Source organism: Pezoporus occidentalis, unplaced genomic scaffold (assembly GCF_034315485.1).
Source record: "Pezoporus occidentalis ecotype Australia unplaced genomic scaffold, CSIRO_AGI_Poc_V1 ctg117, whole genome shotgun sequence".
Taxonomy (NCBI): domain Eukaryota; kingdom Metazoa; phylum Chordata; class Aves; order Psittaciformes; family Psittacidae; genus Pezoporus; species Pezoporus occidentalis.
The window spans coordinates 1,921-24,115 of record NW_026912961.1 but is presented as its reverse complement, the minus strand read 5'-3'; the positions used below and the strand labels follow the sequence as shown (position 1 = coordinate 24,115).

Here is a 22,195-nt window from a genome sequence, read left to right as displayed (position 1 = left end):
AGTATGTAAGTATGTTTTTCCACTGCGTCTGCAGAGGTAAGCTCCTGATACGAGTTTTTCTGTTATTTAGTACATTTGGAGCTCCTCAGATCTGGCTTCTTTGGGGAATATAGGAAGCAGTTAAAATGCTACCCATCCCCCTCCTGCCCTCCATGTTTACCTTTCTGTTCCAAGGACAGACTTTTCCGTCCTTCTGACCTCCACAGGGTAGATGGAGAATCATTACAGAAGTTTGAACACTGTTGTGCATTTGCTCTGTCCAATATGTGCAGGTCATTCTGACTTATTTAGAAGATGAAAGTAATGATATCTTACTGTTTTCCAAAATACACAAGTGCACATAGTTGCAAAGCAGTAGTCTTCTCCAGGAAAATGGAGCGGGAGGGGTGAAACGAGCCCTAGATAGAAATTGAAATGTAGGAGACTTGCTGGAGATGCTCTGCAGAGGAGGAACAGAGCAAACATACCTTAAATATAGGGATATACGTAGTGAATTGAAATATGGAGAAGAAAATATTTTGACAGTAAGCTTAGTGTTGCATCCAGTCCATTAAAACTATGCTGATTTGTTAATAAATTTTTCCAATATTGTAAAGCTGCCAGTGATTACCAAACCCTTTTTGCTGTTGGGTATCCTAAAATTTTATTTAGTAAATTGTAATATCTGCATAATGTGATTCTAAGAAAAACAGTAAAAAATGAGAACATGACTGCTTAGTTTCCAGTTCAGGCTCCAGAACAGTAATGGTCTGATAGTTTAGAGGTTTTGTATACTTGTGACTTCTGTTAGTCTGATGAGCTTTTGTTTTTCTGGAGATAACAACTCTTTTCTTAAGGGGAATCTCTTAATGTTTGAGGGTCACAGAAGGCAGATAAAAAAAAATGGCATATCTGGAAGTAGTATATGTTTTTATCTATATACACAATTTTTATTTATTTTTCTAAGATCTCTTGCTGTTGTGCAGAAACAATTCATGGTATGCTTTTAATTAATGGAAAAAGGGAGACTGCCTTAGAGTAAAGAAAATGCTGTTATTCCTTTGCGCACATGCCACCCTCCACACCCTTTTGGTTTTTTTTTTTATAGGGCTGTACCGGGACTTTTGGGTAGCAGAATACACTTCAAGAAGAAGTTTTCTGATCCAGTGGAGCATGGCCAGAGGCACACTGCAAGTAAAAGAGAGCTAGCAACAGGTCGTAAGGCCATGGTGGAGCTAGCAAGAAAAATGTCTGGCTGGTTTCTGAGAAGAAGCAAAGCACTTATCAGTGATCAGTTGCCAAAAAAGGAGGACAGAGTAAGAGTGCCTGCAGTTTTGAAATACAGTATTAATGAATATATATCTTCTTTTTTGTTTTTGTTGTGTTTTCTCTCTTTCTTCATGCCTGTAGTAGTTTATGTTTCTGTCTTGGACTTACAAATTTAAGAATAATCCAGAGCCTTGGAAAAAATGCACATGCAGTAGTGTGCTTTGTTCACATAATTACAATGATTGCTTGTTGAAATGGAGTTAATCAAGCATGAAAATGCTCAGCTAGACTTCTGACTAGTGATTTATACATCTATTTTATGTGTACTTTTGTACTTATCTGTGCAAAGCCAGTACAGTGTATGTAAATCTCTCAATTCTGTGTAGGACTTCAGAATTTGCAGCTTAACACCTTGTGCGTTGAACTATACGTTTTTAGGTTTTTATTTTTAATTCCCTCAGTTCCGATCACTAAATAAAAGAAAACCCTAAATCCTTATTGTTGATAGGTCTGGGATCCTGTTCATTGTAATCATTATATGAAGTTATAATACTTTATGACTATAGCTGAGAATTCTGATAAATTCTTATTGCACATACTTGTGCTTTCCTTCTAAATAGACAAACATTAGTTTGCAGCTGTTTGGTTTTTTTTTCAAAATTTGGTATTTATTCTTCATCCTTAGTGTATAATAATGTCATCTAAACTGTCTTTGGAAGGAAAGATTAACACAAACATCAGTCAGTTGCTTTTTCTAAATCTAGCAGGTTTTATTCTTTTTATTCTCTTGTTAATGTGAGTATATGTTCAAGTTACTGCTTTATTATTATAGCTCAGCATGGTGCTGCTGCTGTGTGGGTAGCGTAGGTTAAGGAATGATCTTAGGATTTCTGTCTCCTGCTGCTAAGGCTAAAGATGTCATGGAGATGCCACCCATGGTCTCTAAGAAGAGGGATAAGAGTTTTGGCCATAGCACTGTATAGATCCTTGCCTTCTCATTCCTTATTCTCTTTGCCCTGCCTGTGGTAGTGCCCTACAGCAGCTAGTGCCTAAAAAGAGGAAAGAAAGGGAAAATTAAGCAACTGGCAAAGCAGAGGGAAGTCCACAAGTACAGTTACGTGTTTATTTCTCTTACTTTTTCCACCTCTACAAGAACCATATCGAAAGGTTTATAGAAACCTAGCAGCAGGTTCTTGTAGCTTGAAATTGATACTCTCTAGAATTCTGGGAGGTGATAAAAGAAGTATGCATACATTTTTGGATACAATTTAATGCTGTTCTGATGTCAAGATCTACATTTTTTAATTTGGCAGTAGAATAATTTTCTGTAACTACTTGAACAAATATAATCTTGTTTGCTACTTTGTCTCCTATGGTGTATGTTTTTTGATTCAGTACTCTTTTGCTTTTCATTACATGCTGCATGAAATTGTGTTTTGGGGGTTTCTCTTTGGCAGATGGTGTACTGTTCTCTCACTGAATTCCAGAAAGCAGTGTACCAGGCTGTGCTAGAGACAGAGGATGTGAGCTTAGTATTACGAGCAGGAGAGCCCTGCAGCTGCAACAGTGGTCGTAAAAGAAAGAACTGTTGTTACAAAGTAAGAACTTGAACTGTTTGGATTTTAGAATGTAATCTTTCTGATTTTCTCCAGAGACTTGGTGCCGATGAAATGCTGATTGAAATGATTGCATGCTCATAAGCCATCTGTTTGGGAAGGCCTGACTGGAAACAGGGGTGGCTGCATCAGGAGCATCATGGTGTTAGGCACTTTGGGATCACAGCAGAGCTGTTTTGCATGCCCCAAGCAGGTGTTTATGCAGAAAATTCTGGATCTTTGCCTTAAGTCCACCTGTGATATAGTTGATGTTGGCGTGGGTGTTGCATTGGCATGTTCAGGATGTGTCGGGCATACTGCTCCCATGTGCCTCAGGCAGTCTGTGCAGAAACTGCAAACCAGAGGCATTCTGGACCTAGCAGTTTGCTGGGCTTTGCATTACAACTGCAGTTGGATTGTCTTTCTGTGCCAATAAACATGTGCTTTGCTTTGCATCATTTAAAGGGGAACTCTGACAGTAGCCATAGAGCGCAAGCAGAACTTTGTTCAGTAGTAGCAGCTTTGCAGATTTCTTCTGTCTTCCATGGACTTCGTTAGCATTCAACGAGTCCAGCTTTGGGTTTGTTTTGCCCATGTCACTCGGATTAAACACATCTTAAGCATTTAGAAGCATATGTCTTGTACTTGCATCTCCCTGTTCTCCTTCTGGCCTGTTTTGATCCTCATGTTGTGGGTGTCTTTGTTGTTTTTTGTTTGGCCTTTTTTTTTTTTTTTTTTTCCAAATGATGTAGCTTATTCAGTCTTCACATCATTCTTTTAAAACAGTCTTCCAACCAGCCTGTTTAATATTTCATGGTTACAAGCATTAGTTCTTTGCAGACTTTTGTTTCTCATGATGTCTTGTAGAAAAATTAAAATGCTATTGAACTTGATTCACAAAGGGCAATAAGCAGGCCTGCGGATACTTAAGTGCTCTTAAAGACTGTCTTATTCCAAAGTTAACCATGAAATTTAGTAACTTGAAAGGAAAACAAATATTGGTTGAATCAGGCAACCATAACCAGAAAAATAGCTGATGTTGCTGCTGCATTGTAGAATATTTTGTTTGTTACTTGAGATGTTTATAAAACTTTAAACATTTTTGCTGTAAAGTTAGCAGTCATTACATAAGAATTCATACAAACACTTCTGGTTTGGTTTACTTTTGCATCAGTTGTAAAGTTTGTCTCTTTTTTTTTTTTGTCTATTGAGGAATTCTTGGTTATTTTAGTAATTTCTGTAGGTACTGTGCTATCTGAAGTGTTTATTGAACTATGAACATAGGTGTGGGGTTTTTCTTTTTGAGAAGATGTTTTCTGGTAATAGTATCACAAAGCTGAGTGGAAAAAAAAAAGCCGTTTAATTTTTGTTAGAAATACAGTATACATCTATTTGGGGTCAATTATAGTACTACTTACAATCGCTAATGCATTAAACCTTGTAAAGCTAGCAGCTATTATAGATGAATTTTTATTTTCAGGAGTATTTGTTTGCATAACCATTCTTTTCTGTTTTGGTTTTTTTTTTATGGGGAGTAGGAAAATGCTTATGGTGAAACAATTAAGTCGCTGCGCTTCAGTTACCTGACAATTCTACAGAAGGTTGCAAATCATGCTGCACTGCTGCAGACAGACAACACTAGCAAGCATCAGGTTAGTCTCAGAAGTATGTAAAGGATGGTCTAATGGAAAAAAGGATGAAAGCTCTTGAATGAAATTGCTGCTGGCCTCCTTTTTAAGTTTTATCTAACTGACATTAAAATATATTGCCAAATTCCTTTTCCATTCAGTAATTTAGAATGCAGCCCTTGTAATGTTGTGTAACACCTCTCTATATATCATTTAATTGGTGCATATTTTAAAATAAGGGTTATAGACACTGAAGAGCTTTAAGGGGGAGAGTTATTTGTAGTCATTTATAATATTGGCATTTCTGCTCCATTTATGACAAGTGCCTAGTAAAAGGAATATATTTGTGCAAATAAATAAATAATAGCAAATAGAATGTGTTGTTTTTTTCCTGTGGTACTTCATATTTAGTGAGAGATCAGTATCAGTTTATCTTGTTACTGGGGCAGCTAACCTACAAGACCCACAGTTTTTAAAAACAATTGTATGCGAGCCTTAAAATCCAAGAATGAGCAGAGGGATCAAGGGATGTTGCCACTTCACCTCAGAAGCCACAGAGGAATGGAAATGGAAAATCCTAGCTAATTCTAGCAAGTTTGTTCCATTAAAGCAGTTTTGCTTTTTAGGGAGTGTTGCTGTTAGTATTCATAGTCTTATATGCAGTATACACCCAAATGTTTCCCGTATTGGCTTTGTTTTGGTTTGTTTCATTGGTTGGTTGTTTTTGTTTGGTTTTTTTTTTTGTACTGTGGATGTAGTTTTTGTTGTAGTAACATTTGAGCGTTTAAATAGCCACAGGAATAACAATATAGGAGTACATAATTATTAACCTCTCAAATTTACTGAAGAAACTGGTATTTTGTAGTATTTCTTACTTTTAGGATTAAAGTCTGTCACATGTGCTGTTCTTAGGTGAGTCACAAGACCTTTTCTGTTCTTCTGGAAAGGTGGACTTAGAGTGTGTGGTCAAGATCTGAGCTACCCAAATTCTAGTAGTGGCTTTTCAGCCACTGCTGAACCCAGGACAACAGTTTAAATGCATTCCCCATATTTATTTTTTTTTTCTGTCATATTGGTGAAACAGTATGTAATTCATGTGTTGGCGTATGCAGGAGGGTCAGGAGAAATAAATGCTGGTACATACCTGTAAGGTAACGGAAACCTCAGATCATCAGGGTTCTTGCGGCTGATGATTCTGGCCAGTCCTATTGCTGTCTCTCTCCAGGAGAAGAAATTTTGGACATCTCTTACTGTAGTAACTAGAATCTGTGGTTTCAGATTAAGGTCCTTTTTAAATGAAGCAAACTGAAACAGACAGGAGGTGTTTTATCCAGCACTCTTGCAGAGACCTGAATAAAAACACTAGAGTCATTCTGCTTGAGTTACTTCAGCAGGTCACTTGTTTCAGCCTGTTTGACTCCTTGTATGGCTTATTGGTTTCCCAGTGTAGTTCTGTAATTTTTAGTGCTTACTCAAACTTTCGCTTTTTTTCCAGGAAGCACATATCAAACGGGTGTGCAGCCAAGTATTTTCCAGTTTTCCAGATTTTGTGCAGTTAAGCAAAGATGCAGCCTTTGAAACCATTTCAGATCCAAAGTACAGTGGAAAAATGAAGGTAAAGATGTTCTTTAGAGGAAAATTAAGTGTTGGTAATAGTAATAGGTCTGCTAGTATAGTAGATGCTTATAAGAAAATGTGCACCTAATGGTTGTTGGTTTTTAATAATTCTGTTTATGAATAATATATGTCGTGCTACCATGACAACAGGTAGCTCTTGTCATGGATCAGGGTGTCTGCGGGCAGACTCGAAGGAGTGATCTGAGATAATCTAAGATGTAACCTTCACATATTCAGTGATGGGCACAGAAATTACCCTTACACTCAGGGGGTTGGGGTCATATTATGACAGAGTTCCATGAAACCATTGATGCAGTGGCAATCAGAAATAATTGGGAAATGGAGCAAAACAAAATCATTATGGACTTAATGATTTCTGCACACCTTCAGTATTGTGGGTAGTTCCAGTGCCTTCTCTCAAAAAGCATCTGTTAGACCTTGAAAAGGTTCAGAGAAGGGTTCAGGAAAGGGCCACAAAGGTGATCAGTACAGTGGAACAGAAACAACCAAATGTGATGTGGCTCTTCAGCCTGGAAAAAATGTCTTAGAATGAATTTGAAAGGGACCTGCACTTTCGTGGGTAGCATGGAACTGGCAAAGATGTACTGAGTGTTTATTTTGTCTTCTAACCCTTCAGACATCAAATGAAGCTAGTAATAACACATTTTGTTCATCTTTAATGTGGCTAAGTCTAAACCTGTAAAGCTCCTTACCTGGAAAATGGTGACTTTTTCTGGTTTCAGAGGGGAACAAGATGAATAACTGGAAATGACGTTTAATATAGCTAATTAGAAAGAAAACCATACTAGGTTTAGGAACGTTCCTGGCCTGAGAGTAATTGGAGGTGAGAAGCTATGCAGGATTGAGTGTGCCATATTTTTGTTCTCTATAAATCTTCATATTACAGTTGCTAGTTGGGACTCTCAGGGAAGCAGTGTCAGGGCCACATTTTTGTAGCAGGAGTAGTGGTTATCACTTTATTGATTTGTTATTATGTGAGCAACATCTTTCTTTTCTGTTACTACGTCCATGTGAGAGGCCTGCATATTAGCTTGGTTATAAACAGTCATCTCATGGAAGGCAACTTTATTGTTAAATTACCAGCAAATATTTAATACATACCTGTAAAAACGAAGTCTGTGATCTTCAGTAGTGCTTATGAAGCTCTTTTTTTATTGGTTAAAAATAATTTTCCTTGCTCTAGAAATTTGTCTCTTAAGGCTGTTGCATCCTTCACTCCAACACTGCCTGACAACATTTTGATTGTCTGTTTTGATGGAGTAGCAAACAGCACAGGCAAGCAGAAATGACTGAGTTAAGACAGAGGTCCCACCATCATCTGCCTGTTGAGAGGAATCTGTTCCACACCATGGCTATAGGTCTGAGTTGCTTTTGGGACAGCACAGGCTGCAGGGACTTCTTGGGGGTGCAGCTGGCTGTGGCTGTGTGGGTTGGGTGTAACCTTGGCTGGTAGCAGTAAGGTTTTTCCTATGCTTGTGTGTGGTGATCTTGGGTGGTAAGGAAGAAGATTCTGCTATTGCAGTGCCAGAGTATGAGCATAACTGTGGTGGCAAAAGAGCAGAGGCTGTTATCTTATTTTTACCTAGCATATTATCATTATTTCCGTAGAAATATGTATGTGTTTCGGAGCACCTTGCAAATGATAGTAACTTCTGCCGCTGAACATAACCTTAACCCAGGCAGGTGTGGCTCTGAAGCCTAAAAACGCTGTAGGCTAACTTGGGCATCTGTATACAGACAAGGTGTTCTTAAATGTGGTAGGTACCACCTCGTCACAGACGAGTCACAGTGTATAATAATGAAGAGATACATATTTAAATTCGTGTGGTCTCTTAAAAAGAGCACTCTACTTTTGTTTGAGTCTGATCAAGTGTGTCTTTTTCAGATTTAACTTTCAGGAGTTGGTGCACAAACATAGGTTTTATTTCTTTTTTGGTGCAAACCCATCATTTTTCCTTCTTAGTCAGAGCTGTTCTTCAAAATACCTGAAATCTCAAAGGGCATGACATTGATCCATTTTATTTAAACAAAACAGGTGGATTTGTTTGTGTGTATTCTTACAGGAAATTCATTATTTATGTACTTTAATAGCAAGAGTACAGTAGCCACATTCCTTCTACTTTCAAAAAATGTCACTGGTAAATTGACATTCAAATGTAGCTAAACTGAAATGCAAATATAAGTCATTTAGCTCTTTTAAATTACCTGATACAGACTTAGCCCAATAAAATAAATTCTGGATTATATCTTTTTGTACAAACCAGGCAAATTCTCTTGTTTTACCTTGTTTTCTCTTGTAACTGTGTGGCTAACACATACAAAAAGGCTTGTAAGTGATGTATAATTAATATTTTATAGTCTAGATACCATCCAGAATTGTAAGATTAATATAAACAGTCATCATTATTTGGTTGAGGAAGATTTGTTAGGCTTTTAATGAAATCAGTGTTGATTAACAGTTATATGTTTATTACTGAATAAATACAATTTTTTAAATATTTATTGCCCAGTGGGAGAAGGCTGCAGGCCTGGTACAGAAAATTCCTCTTTCCCCTTTGTGTATTGCTTCTGCATGGTACTCTGGAGCTGCCATTGCCAGATGTGGACATGCTTCCTTTGAAAATAACAGTATCACTGTTATATACAAGGCTCTGGATTATTTGCTTCCCCACCAGCAGAACGTTGTGTGTGGGCGGATTATTGGCATTTCAGGGTCCGTGCAGACGCTGGGAAGCTGGATCCTACTGTAAACAGAGCAACAGGCAAGAGCGGGAATGAGGAGGGGCATACATCTCACTGATTATTTTAAGAAGTCAAGTTCCAGTTCTGAGCTCAGATGTAGTACAGAAAGTTTAAACAGGCCTTCATGTTTTCAGGGTACTGTGTGCATTTGTGAAATGCAAGGATTCATAAGTTGAGCTAGCACGAGATAAGGAACATTTTTTGCAGTCGATGCACTGACACAAATAGCTTTTGAATTTACCTGTTAGTGGTATTATTGCCTTTTTGCAGCAGGAGTTCCAAATACATCACTGAAGAAATGTACGCTTGGCATATTTATCGTGTTAGCAGAGTTTTTTTGTTATGACTCTGGCTTTGCAAACAATTAATTATGGTGTAGCCTATTTAAAGGTTGAAAACACAAGTAAGTGTGTGTGAGATGACCTGTAGGTAAAGTCTCTGGTTCATTTACAGGTCCTTCAGCAGCTTTTAAATCACTTCCGAAGGAACAAGGATAAAGTTCTTCTTTTCTCCTTTTCCACAAAGGTGAGCTCCATATGATTTTTATCAGTTAACTACAGTAGCAAGTTCTGAAGTGTAAAGCCTGGAGGTGACAGCTGTCAACTACATTCTCTTTGTGCTGTGGGTAATAATGATGAGGACAGTGCAACGTACTCCAGAACCATGTTGAAAACCTCATGTTCATGATAAAAATGGTGATAGCAAAACAAACGAAAAACTGCTGCCTTACTTAAGAGCTTTTCAAAACTGTTGTATTACTTCAGGTGTAGATAGCTCATACTGAGTTCAGCTAGTGTGTCTTGTGTTAGAGCAGTGTCACAGTGAAGTACAACTGAAGGATCCCACAACCTTTGTGTTACCACTTAAAGTAGGTAAATTTTTCTGATCTGTTGGCTTTTGAGCATCAGCAGCCATGAAACTTCATCAGTTGGTTTGAACTTAAAACTGTTTAACTAGAGCAAGAGGTGTATGCACGTTTTGCTTTTAGGAGACCTTCTTGAGTTTCTTGCTAAGGAGTAATGTGTTTCCTGAAATGGTGCAAGCTAAAATACATATTTTCTTAAATATGTGTGATGATAGCTCTAAAAAGTATTAAAAAATAATAGCATCAGTGACAGTTCTTAGTCTTCGATATTTAATATTTTTTTCAAGAAAGACTGCAAGTTCAATATTTGGATGCAGTAGCAAAGTGTTCGTTCACATGTCTTTCTCTTTCACTTCATTCCTCTGAACTCTGACTGTGCATACCCGTGTGCTGCTTTTCCTGGTGCTCATCTACTGTATTTCAAGCCATTGTAATTTGCCGAGATGGTAGAAAACTGTTTAAGTTGCCTTCCAGTTTATTGGAAGAAACTGATTCAGCATACCTTAGGGGTGGGACAGAAAGTCATGGTTGGAGGATTGAGTGAGACCACAGCAGACCAATACTGATCACCTTGAGTGCTGTAGAATCGCAGCTAAAGAGAGTCAGTGTTGATACAAAAATTATGAAGATTTGCTCTCACTTTCAATTCTTGATCTCTTAAAAATAGAATATGTCCTATTGTTTCAGAAACATGTCCTCTGTAATTAAGTTAATTAAGAAGATAATAGTAAGCACTTCATCCTTCTTTTTTTTTTCTCTTTCTTTTTTCCCACCCAGTTGCTAGATGTGCTGGAACAATACTGTATGGCATCTGGGCTAGATTACCGAAGACTTGATGGAAATACAAAATCAGAAGATAGAATGAGAATTGTAAGAGAGTTCAACAGTATTCAAGAAATTAACATATGTCTTGTATCTACAATGTAAGAAAATTTAACTTGAAATTTGTTTCATTCTGCCTTCCTAATGTTTAGTAAATACGTCTGTATTTTGCTCGATGACCTTGTGAGGTATTACTTTTCTGAGAAAGTGAATTGTTCTCATCTGTTAGTTGACATAGACTCACTGCTGTGCTCTAAAGCTTCCTATAATATTTGGAGGCTTCCTCCCTTCCCTTCTTTTCTGCTTAATGGATTTCTAAGATCTGAAGCAAGTGAGTCTTCTGAATCCTGGTTTCAAATGGTTTTACTGATTTGTTTGTCTTCTCAATCAAATCTGGAACCTGGCCATCAGCTTCTGTAAGACCTTTATGAGTTCTCGTTCCTTGTGTCTGAAGACTGCAGGGAGTAACTGCATCGATAGCATTAGGAAAGAGACTATAGTTGGTGCTTCTGTCAGTCTAGTTTAGATATAAAATCATAACCTTTTCAGTTCTCATCCACTAATTTACATGGGACTAAAAATGAAGGTGAGGTAAAGAGAGAAGGACTTTCTCCTCTTTGTTATGAGAGCTTGTGAATAGAAAGACTGGTGAGCTTTCTATACCTGCTGGTGGTACCTGAGATGAGTCTTGATTCACTGAATAAATGGAAGGAACAACAATGGAATCACAGTCCCTATAAACAATGTTTACTAAGCAAAACATAAGGGGTGATACTTTGTGTAGTTTATCACAGATAACACAAAGTGATCTTCTTTCCTGCTTGATAGGCAGTAATGGAAGCAGCTTTAATATTTCCTTTGGAAATTTAATAATCATTTGAAAATCAGTGATTTATCCCAGTGCTACTCTACAAGAGATTAATTTTCCCTCTTACTCACATTTCAGGCAATAGGACTTTACAGTATTGTCCTGGTTTCAGCTGTAACAGTTTAATTTTTTCTCTTCCTCCAGTAGTAGCTGGCACTGTGCTGTGTTTTGGTTTCAGTTTGAGAATAGTCCTGATAACACACGTATGTTTTAGTTGCTGCTCAGTAGCTCTTAACCTGATTAAGGTCTTTTCAGTCTCTCATGCTCTGCCAATAAGGAGGGGCACAGTTAGCTGGGAGGAAGCAGAAACAGGACACCAGACCCGAAATAGCCAAAGGGGTATTTCATACCACAGCACATATAAACTGGGGGGACTCACCCGAAAGGCGAGCTCATAGCTCGAGTTGGGCTGGGTATCGGTTGGCAGGTGGTGAGCAATTGTATTGTGCATCACTTGTGTTTATTGCTTTTTTTTTTGCCCCTTTCCCTTTTTAGTTTTATATTCTCTCCCCTTGTTGTTTTCCTTATCATTATTATTGTTAGTAGTAGTAGCAATAGTAGTTGTAGCATTTGTATTAAGTTACCGGACTGTTCTTATCTCAACCCGTGGGGTTTACGTTCTTTTGATTCTCCTCCCCATCCCACCCGGGGAAGCAGGAGGTGAGTAAGCAGCTGTGTGGTGCTGAGTTACCAGCTGGTCTTAAACCACAACAAGTATGTTCTTTATTTCTCAACACATAGTAAATTAACAGAATTGGGTCATACACTTATGTCTGGTTTTGGCCAACTGTTCCGTGTAGTCAACCTGTATGTGTTCTGAAAGTCGTATTGCTTGGAGAACCAAATGTTGATTTTTGCTGAAAATACACAGTCTTTTGGCTGTAGAATGCATTCTGCAAAGGGTGAATTCCCTGCGCAGTGATCTTGAGTCTGCCATTATATTCCACTGGCATAGTCAACACACGACTTTAAATCAGGAAGCACCAATCTGTAAATTCCGCTTACAGAGCAGACAGTGGCGGTGACTTCACTGTTAAATTTACAGTGTTCCTAGTTTATATTCCTTTTTTTTTTTTTTTTTTTTACCAGCAAAGCACTGTTTCTGCCTTCAGTTGGCTAGGTACAGCCCACAGGCATTTGGAAAACCTCATTTTAGTTGCTTGGTGAGTTTTCTGGGAAATGGAGCCTTAAGTGAAAAAAAGAACTCACAAACAAAAAATCCCGCGTGTCCATATAGCAAGACCTCAAGTCTTGCAGTTATTGGTAGTATTAAACATAGTCATAGGTAGCCATAATACCTTTATTGATAGCTATGACTAATGTAGCTATATGGATAAATATATTTTATGGGTGTTGAGAGAAAATATGATTGATTTCTACAGAGCTTGTCAATTCTATCAAACCATTAAGTATAGACCATGAGTTGAGAGCAGCTATGAACTGAGGAGAAGGACTTGGGAGTGTTGGTTGATGAGAAGCTCAGCATGAGCTCCTCAAGTGTGCACTTGCAGCCTAGAAAGCTAACTGTATGCTGGGCTGCATCAAAAGGAGTGTGACCAGAAGGTCGAGGGAGGTGATTTTCCCACTCTGCTCTCATGGGACCCCCCTTGGAGTCTTGCATTCAGTTTCTGGGGCCCCATAACAAGAAGAATGTGAACTTGTTGAAGCAAGTGCAGAGGAGGGCCATGAAGATAACCTGGGGGATGGAGCACCTCTCCTGTTGAGACAGGCTGGGAGAGCTGGGTTTTTTCATTCTGGAGAAGTCTAAGGGAGACATTAGAGCACTCTGCGGGTAACTATAAGGTGCCTACAGGAAATCTGCAGAGTGACATTTTACAAGGGCATGTAGTGACAGTTGAGGAGAAATGGCTTTAAAATGGCAGGGTAGATTTAGAATATATATTAGGGAGAAGTTCTTCACTGTGCAAGTGGTGAGGCACTGGCACAGGCTTCCCGGAGAATTTGTGGCTGCCCCATCCTGCCAGTGTTCAAGGCCACATCGGCCAGGGCTTTGAGCTACCTGCTCTGGTGGGAGGTGTCCTTGCCTGTGGCAGGGGGGTTGGAACTGGATGATCTTTAAGGTCCCTTCCAACCCAGTCCATTCTATGATTAAAGACAGACCCTTGGTTAAAATTACAAAGTGTTTCACTGGGTCTTCCATGCTAGCCTTTCTCTAGAACAATGAGGTATTAAGCTGTCAGTGATGGGTTATAAAACCAAGCCATTTATTTAACACAGTGTGCAGTTTTAAGTAAGATGATCTTTTCAAAGCTGTTGTTTGTAACAGAGCTGTTATAGGACCTTTCATGTAGGGCTCTTCATTTGAGTCATACTACAGTAATTTGCATGGACCATCTTGCAGTAGTGACTAAGAGCTAGTTAAAATGGAAGATACTATTTAGTGTGCACAAACTAATTACTGTATTCATTGTCTCCATGAAGGATATAGCAGACATTTTTTTTTCCATTTTGGAGTATCTGAATTTTTGTGACATACCTAAAAATAACGAAAGACAAAATCTTTAAAAAGCTAAGTAGCCTATTCAGTTAATTTTTATAGGCAGTCTGATTTACTTGTGCTAAGGCTTTGCACTGAGGTATAATTCATATTGCAGTTCCAAATATTGCAATTTTTTTATTAAAAAGCATTGGAGAAACATGTTGACTTATATTTCACTTTGACTGCAGGGCTGGTTTGGTAAGATGAGAGACTGAATTCTGTCTCACTAAAAAAGAAATACACCAAAATTCCAACATACAGTAAGGTATTCTGAAAAGTACAAAGATTTTTATTCAGCATTTCAAACTTTGAGAATGCTTATCCACCGGAAACCTCCGTTAATATTGGCAGGTTCCCACTTCCTCTCTTTTTCCAGATTTAACTAACCCAACACCACACCACACCTGGAAGGAAGAGGCCGCAACTGTATTTATGTTGACAGGAATTCCATGTAGACCAAAAACTGGTGGAGTTCCATAAGCTTTTAGTTTCTGTCTCCATTCATTCTTATACCTGAAAATTTTAACTTTCCCTGTGCAAAATACAATCTTCCAAAACTAGGTGCTTGATAAATTAAATGGGATTGACATTTTCAATTTTGCAGTACCTCACTCAGAAAAAACCACCCTTAAAAATTAGTGCTGCCTATGTCAATGTGAAGAATTATTTTAATAGTTAAATTAATAATAGTATTTAGTACATGCTTGTGTAGTATCTTGTCTCTTCCTGTAGGAGTGTTGGTTGAGCCAGTTGAAAAGAATTGTTATTTGCCTGATTTGTTGCTGAATGAAAAGTGGTATTTTCCTTACTTTTATTCCTCCAAAATAAAACATTCAGCTATGCATATGCCAAGGTCCAAGTAACTGACCATTGTTAATTCTTAAAGATATGACATACCCTAGACTATGACCGTTTTAGGAGAAACTGCATAGCATTACTGTGAAACTATGTACTGGGATTAGAGGAAGTAAAGTTTAATGCAGACTCTTATTTAAGCTATAGTTTTCCTTCTTCTGTAATGTTAACTGGCCTGAAAGTGGTTATGAATTTCAGTAAAATCGTTGGTGGAGTAGACCTGTGTAGGGCTTAGTGGGTATGAAGTAATAGGGCTTCTACTGTAGTAAAGTGATAGCAGTTGGTTATCACAGCTAGTCATACAGTTTGTAATCTACTTCTTAAGAGAGAAGACTGCATTTTACAGCAGTGGTTATTTGAGTACTTAGTGGTTATTAACACAATAGTAACACAAAGCTATACCCCACTATTTTCAGTATCTCTATTGTGGTCTTTTTTATGTAGGGGAAAGGTATGTCAATGTGAAATTAATACATGGGGTGGGGTGGGGGAGAGGGAGTTCTGTTCTTACTGTCAAATAGTCCTATTTTTTCTTTTTTATATTTTTAGGGCTGGTGGACTGGGTCTTAATTTTGTTGGTGCCAGTGTTGTTATACTGTTTGATCCTACATGGAACCCAGCAAACGATCTTCAAGCTATTGACAGGTATATTCTCAATATACAGAACTCAGTCCAAGTTGTATTCTTCTTTAGCTTTGTTCAACTAGAATTTTCCTCGGGGAAGAAATTTTTAATGTAGCCTTGCTTGTCCATGAGATAGTAAGAGATGTCTAGCTAAGTTTTTTTTTTAGTGTTGATATTTTAAACCCTGAAATTTATTTCTTATTTTACATTTTATTTTTGTGGCACTGTTATGTAGGGTCATAAAAATCCCCAAACAAACAAACCAAAACACAACACCAACACCACACCTTCCCCCCCGCCCCACCAGAAAAAAAAAAAACCAAACCAAAACCCAAGCAGACAACAAACCGTAGCTCCTGTAACTTTTCATGATCTCTAGAATGTGTGTGTCTCTGTAGCTGGATGGCATTTCTCCTGTTTGTCAAGACAAAATGCATTGTAGTTGACCCTCGTTCAAGTGATGTTTTGAATTCCAGAATCCTTGGAAAAAAATTTATTCTCTTTTCTGCTTCACACTTGTGGAGATTAGTGTCTCTTCAGCACTTGCTCCCATCTCTGATATTATGCCATTGGAGTGTTTCCAGGAATCTGGATTTTTCTTTTAGGGCTTTTTGACCGTAAGATGCTTGCCTAGGAATTCAGGGTAGACTTTTGAATAGCTGAGGTAAAAAATACTGGAAGCCTTGTAAATTCTGTAGATACATGTGTATTTTCATGAGCAGAAATAAACTTGTTTCTGTTGTCCCTTCCAATTAGGGAATTCCATCTTAAGAGTCTTTCTGGCTTCTAAGAGAAATACCAGTTTCAGCAATGTGTGTTGTTGAAAGGGTCTGCTTTTAAAGAATCTTTGTAAGATCACATTTCTATAAATTGGATCAGCCTCTGTTGAATTTTTGGAATATAATCTATTAGAAGTCTCAGAATTTACCATTTAGATAGAACATTGCCTGTTTATTAGCTGTTTTGTGATGTTGTGACTTGCAAAGTAATCTATAAAGTTAAGAAAGAACAGACTGCCCCAAGTAATCCTGTGATCTAACTCCTATATAATGCAAATAGGAGAATACCTTATGCAAGAGCAGATGGAACACGGGATGGGGTGGCGAAAAAACACAACTGAGAAAACATATTGGAAGATGTGTTTTCAAGAGAGGTGGGAGACAGGCCTTGTGGTACAAACTTAGGAGAAGGACTTTTCAACTGGATAAACCTTGGAAGAAATATTGAAAACTAAGGGTAAAGGGAATTAAATACTGAGGAAAATTTGGAAAAGTAAAAAACCCAACCAAACAAAAAATCCAAATAAACCCAACAAAAACTAGCAAAAAACACAACCAACTCATAAATAATTTAGAGTACTACAGTTTTATTGGAATTCTTTTATTTACTTATTTATTTTACTACTCGTAAGAGTGCTTTCTCTTTTTAACAGATAAAAATGTTTTTTAATATGTTGTTTTCCCTGCAGAGCTTACAGGATTGGCCAATACAAACCTGTTAAAGTGTTCAGATTGATATCCTTGGGAACTGTGGAGGAGATGATGTACTTGCGACAAGTTTATAAACAGGTAAAGTTCAGAAACTATTGAAATTGGGATATCTTTGAAGCAGTTTGTGACTGAAAGCAAAGTTAGCCTATAGCAAAATTGTAGTTTACCTTGGTTTCATGATATATGCTATTACCTTAACTGATTAAGCAAAGATACAACTTTAAGTAATTGTTAAAGAATAAAACAATTTTATTTGTATTTGAGTTTTTCTGTAACTTTGGACAGATTAATTATACAATATACATTTATCAAGTTATACCAAAAACTTCAAGACTTGTAAAATATATCCTTGAGAGTTGTAGTTAGACTCTGCAGCAGTCTGATTTGGTTGGAGTCTGGTTTTGTCCAACCCTCCAATGAAGGGTTGGAGAAAGAGAAGCAAAAATCTTACTGGGTGCTATGGAAGAAAAGCAAGAAGGCATTGCGGCTCTCCTGCCTTTAAAAAACTTGCTTGTAAAAGAAGGGAAAACCGGCTTGTAGTTCTGCTGTAACAAAGCTTGCCACAATACTGCACCTGGAACACTTGCTCTTTCTAAGTTTTGCTAGTTACACTGATAAGTTTAGACACCTAAGACTGGGCAAACCAGAAGTTTGAGGAACACAGAATCTAGCAACTGTTTCCTAATGAGATCAGCATAATAACTTGGTTAATAGCTAGTCTTCAAAATGGTGACCTGTCACTAGTTGGGTCCCACAGGGCTCAATGTTGGTCCCAAGACTGCTTAGTACCTTCATAAGTGATCTGGAAGATGGGATGAAGTGTACCCTTATTAACTTTGCTGATGATACCAAACTGAGTCAGGAAATGGACACTTTGGAAGGAGGAGCTGGTCTGCAGGAGGACATGGACTGGAAGAGTGAGCAAGCAAGAGCCATATGAAGTTCAGCAAGGAAAAGTGGAAAGGCTTGCACCTGGCTAAACGCAGTCCAAGAGTGCAGCACAGGCTGGGATCTACCCAATTGTGGAACAGCTCTGGAAAGAGACTAGGGGTCCTGTTGGACAACAAGCTTAGTATGAGTGAACAGTGTACAGCTGCAGCAAGGAAAGCTGACAAGATGCCGGGTTCCATCAACAGGGACATTGCCAGCATAGATAAAGAAATCATTATCCTACTCTTTTCCTTGCTTGTCATGTCACACCTGCAATACTGTGTTTGGTTTTGATCTGTGCCTAACAAAAATGACATGGACAGACTGGAATGGGTCCAGAGAAGGGCTACGAGGATTATCAGAGGAGTGGGAAGCATGCTGTGTGAGGAAAGGCTGAGAGAGCTGGGCTTGTTCAGCCTTGAGAAAAGAAGGCTTAGGGGAGACTTTATCACCATGTTGCAGTGTTTAAAGGATGGCTACAAAGAAGATGGAGACCCCCTTTTTACAAGAAGCCGTGCGGAAAAGACAAGGGGTAGTGGGTACCTGTTACTCCCAAGGCGATTCTAATTGGACACAAGGGGAGAATTTTTTGCAGTGAGAACAATCATCCATTTGAATAATCTCCCCAGGGAAGCAACATTGGATGCATTTATGATATGGCTGGTCAGGGTGCTGGGATATCTTGCTAGACCTTGCTTTTGCCAAGGTGTTCTTTGAGGTCCCTCGCAACTGGGTATTCTATGATTCTAGAGTAGTAATTTAGTTTTCAAACGCATCAGGAGCAGGAATTGCACTGCTCTATGGACGTTACTTTAGCAAGGTCTAAAGGAGTGTTCATTGCCGACAAAACTAGTTGATTTGCTCTTTATATCCACATTAATGGAAAAGCTTAGAGAGCATCCTGTTTCAAAGTTTCTGTCATGCAAAGTACGTAGGAGGATTCACTTCAACAGCAGATATCAGTAGGTGAGATCTCAGGCTAACAAAATGAGCAATAGCAATTTACCACCAGCTGTATTCACTAAAATCCTGGAGGAGTGTCATGCTTCACAGAGGTCTTTGCAGTTGGTAATCCTGTAGATAAAGAAGACCTGGACATTGTCTGTTTAGTTTTCCAAAAGGCATCTATAAAACTTGTTGAAAGTCTCATGTGGTTGGTTTGTTTTTGTGGAGGCATTTTTGTCTTTTCTTGCCCCAAGTTGACTTGTGGTTTTCAAGTTGAATAGGAAGCAATAAACAGAATAAATCTTTAATTTTAATTTTTTTAGTCTACACTTGAATTGCATTACCTGATACTGACACAAACCCAGGAAATTTTCAGTCTGTTTTGAAGCAAATGCGTTTTTATGCTATTGAAAGTTCAGAAACCAAGAGTACTTGTGGGCACATGGCTTTTGGTGAACTATACAAATGCGCTCTCAGGGAGCTAAATGTTGTCATCTGTGCTTTTCAGAAATCAGTTTATGTGAAAACGCTTTCTCATGTTTGTAATGTATTCTTACCAAGGGACCTATTTGACTTTAAAATTGCTAAATTCTTTTTTAATTTGTGGTGTTTGATTGTCTGATTTCGTCATTTGTGATTGAATAATCTGATGTAAATAAAATTGAAATCTAACGTAATAGAAACCCAGGTAAGATATATGTATCCTAAAGTATACTTTTGTAAATAATATGAGTAATTCAAGAAAGATGTAAACTATGCTTGGCTAAGGTTAAACTAGAATTTGACTGTACAGTTACTGGCCTGTATAATTCCAGGGATGTGCTGTCCAGGAAAATGCCGGTTCAGTGCTAGAACTAGGAGGAGAACTGAAGAACTACCAACTACTTAGAGACTGTCACAAAAAATATTACAAGTCTTGTATCCATAAAACCATGGTTTTGATGTTCAATTTAAAATCAAATAGACCAGTTATCCGAGTGTTGAAAATTTACAGTCAATGAAACCTGCCTGACTGCAAAAATGTTTTAGTTCTGCCTGACAAACCATTTACTCATTTTTCCTTTTTACCTAGATTTTTAAGTCACTTCTGTTCAGTGTACTTAGAGTGCATGATAATTAAAATATTCAGAGATTATTTGGAGTAATCTTGGGGCCTTATTTAGTCCTTACCAAGTAAGCATACAATGCAAAGGACTGTGGAAAAGTTAGTAAAAATTCAGTACTGATGAAAGATGAGAAGTCAAGGTACAGAGAAGTGTCAGTAGTGTATACGGCAGATGTCTGATATCAGACAATAATGAAGTAAAAGACTTGAAATATTCTTATTTTTTTTTAATTCAGTAAAACCAAGCAGGTTCATATTGTAACACAATCTATTATACCGGCATCTGCCAGGAAAATCAAAACAAAATATCCTCCCTTAGGAATTTTTGGCTGCTCCAACTAAAGTTGTGTATATAATGTGGATGCCGGGAAATTCTGATGCATAGTTGGAGCAAACACTTCTGAAATCTTTTGTGTTGTTCTGTTTTAGCAACTTCACTGTGCGGTGGTTGGAAGTGAAAATGCCAAGCGGTATTTTGAGGCAGTGCAAGGATCAAAGGAACATCAAGGAGAGCTTTTTGGAATCCATAACCTTTTCAAACTTAGGACTCATGGGTCCTGTCTTACCAAAGACATCCTGGAGGTGTGAAGTCTTACCCTTTTAATTCTGTTTATTAGTTTTATATTTTTGCTTTCCTCATGAGTTATTTTGTTACAATTTTAAATGGAAACACTTTATGAAGCTGAATGGTGAAATTTAAAAAAGTACCTGTCTAGAAGTGCATTAAATGAAACAGGCATGCTAATTCCTGACTCTGATGTAGACCAGCTGAATTTCCTTAAATCAAACAAAAAAACTGGAAAAAGTTCTGATTATAGTTTTCTAAAGTTTGCCAATATGTTTCTTTTCCTAGTAAAAATGCCATAAGTTATTGTTATAATACTTTCACATACAGTTAACACTGTGTACAGGTATCTTTTATTCATCAGTAGATCATTGACCATATAAGCCAGAATTCTGATTATAGGAATACTTTTTTAAGATCACAGTAACCTTTATATAGTACATTTTGAGGTGTCAAAAGCTATCTAATAACACGTATTTTAGAATGCTGTATTTAAAAACGTTACAGGATAGAAGTAAATAACTGAGGCTTTATGCTTTAATTTCTTAGTTATTCTAAAAAAGAAGTCTTTTTTGGTCCAATTTCAAGTGTATAGTGCAAACTGATTTTAAGTATATGCAGTATCCAGTATGTTTGTTGCAGCTAAATTGCATCTTGGAGTTTATTGCAGCTTTATTCCAGGTTTGTTTCCCTCTGTTGTGTTATTTTGCCTTTGCTAGGAGGAGGCTTGGGAAAGTAATACAGTAACACAAAGTTAGCAAACCCAAGAGTAACCTTGGGGATATTAAGCTCAAGACTTCTCTAAATTAAATTAAAACATGGCATGTAATTTCAGCATTGAAGCAGGTATTCTACTTTAGGAAAAAAGTTTAAAATTATTAAAATAGTGTGTAAATCAAATGCTCCAAATTTCTGCAGTATGTTGCTTTTACTGCAGGATACGCATTAGATCAAAGAGCAGTAAGTGTATTGCCAAAATGCAAGCCTGGTCTTTGCTGATTGTGTTTCTGGTGCTTAGACCTCTGTAAAAAGGAATTAAAACTGGGCCTGCCTTCGTTAACTTGAACAGATAAAAAATTTTATTGCAAACATTCTTAACTGTTCTAGAGGGAAGGACGGGTAGAAGCAGGAGTCATAACAGCAACTATGTGGCTAAAGGAAGAGACTTCTCCATGCAGCTCAGAAAAGGTGAGGACTATGAACCAGAGCATGGTAGTCCCTCTGGTTCCTGACACTGTAGTGGCAATTATAGACAGTATGTAATTAGACTGATAATACTTTTACCTTAGATTGAATTTGCTGTCTTTTATTGCTTGTTTGCCCCTGGTTTCATGTATTGTAAAGTATTGGGTAATATCATGCTCTCATTCTGTATTTAAAGTGGAATATTCTGAATATCGCATGATATGATATTCTGTGACCTTTACAACACTTGGATATCATATCCTCAGTCTGAACTTTTTACTAATATGCTGTTATTACAGAACAATATTGTTTACTGAAACAGAGTCATAGAATGGATTGTGTTGAAAGGGACCTTAGAATCATAGATTAGTTAGGGTTCGAAAGGACTTTAAGATTATCTAGTTCCACCCCCTCTGTCATGGGCAGGAACACCTCACACTAAACCATGTCACCCAAGCCTCTGTCCAGCTGCGAGCACACACTGAAGCTGGCTCATGTTCATTTTCTCATCAACCAACACCCCCAAGTCCTTCTCTGCAGGGCTGCTCTGAATCTCTTCTCTGCCCAGCCTGTAGCTGTGCTTGGGATTA

At 37.8% G+C, this 22,195-nt stretch overlaps 1 protein-coding gene across 6 annotated transcripts in view; it reads left to right on the top strand.

The window, feature by feature from the left end:
- Window positions 1–21,876, top strand: part of ERCC6L2 (ERCC excision repair 6 like 2) — a 31,555-nt gene extending 9,679 nt beyond the window's left edge. Inside the window, exons 5-14 of one of the 6 annotated variants that reach the window (XM_062640035.1) lie at window positions 1,088–1,295; window positions 2,706–2,846; window positions 4,382–4,495; window positions 5,967–6,086; window positions 9,305–9,376; window positions 10,494–10,639; window positions 15,311–15,406; window positions 16,854–16,953; window positions 20,285–20,437; window positions 21,528–21,876. In XM_062640035.1, the coding sequence (XP_062496019.1) occupies window positions 1,088–1,295; window positions 2,706–2,846; window positions 4,382–4,495; window positions 5,967–6,086; window positions 9,305–9,376; window positions 10,494–10,639; window positions 15,311–15,406; window positions 16,854–16,953; window positions 20,285–20,437; window positions 21,528–21,683 (1,306 nt within the window). In that variant the 3' untranslated portion in view covers window positions 21,684–21,876. Of the gene's footprint in view, window positions 1–1,087; window positions 1,296–2,705; window positions 2,847–4,381; window positions 4,496–5,966; window positions 6,087–8,619; window positions 8,823–9,304; window positions 9,377–10,493; window positions 10,640–14,094; window positions 14,161–15,310; window positions 15,407–16,853; window positions 16,954–20,284; window positions 20,444–21,527 lie in introns of those variants that run through there. The other 5 variants (XM_062640017.1, XM_062640026.1, XR_009968786.1 and 2 more) reach the window with 5 other exon arrangements.
- The last annotated feature ends 319 nt before the right edge of the window (window positions 21,877–22,195 follow it).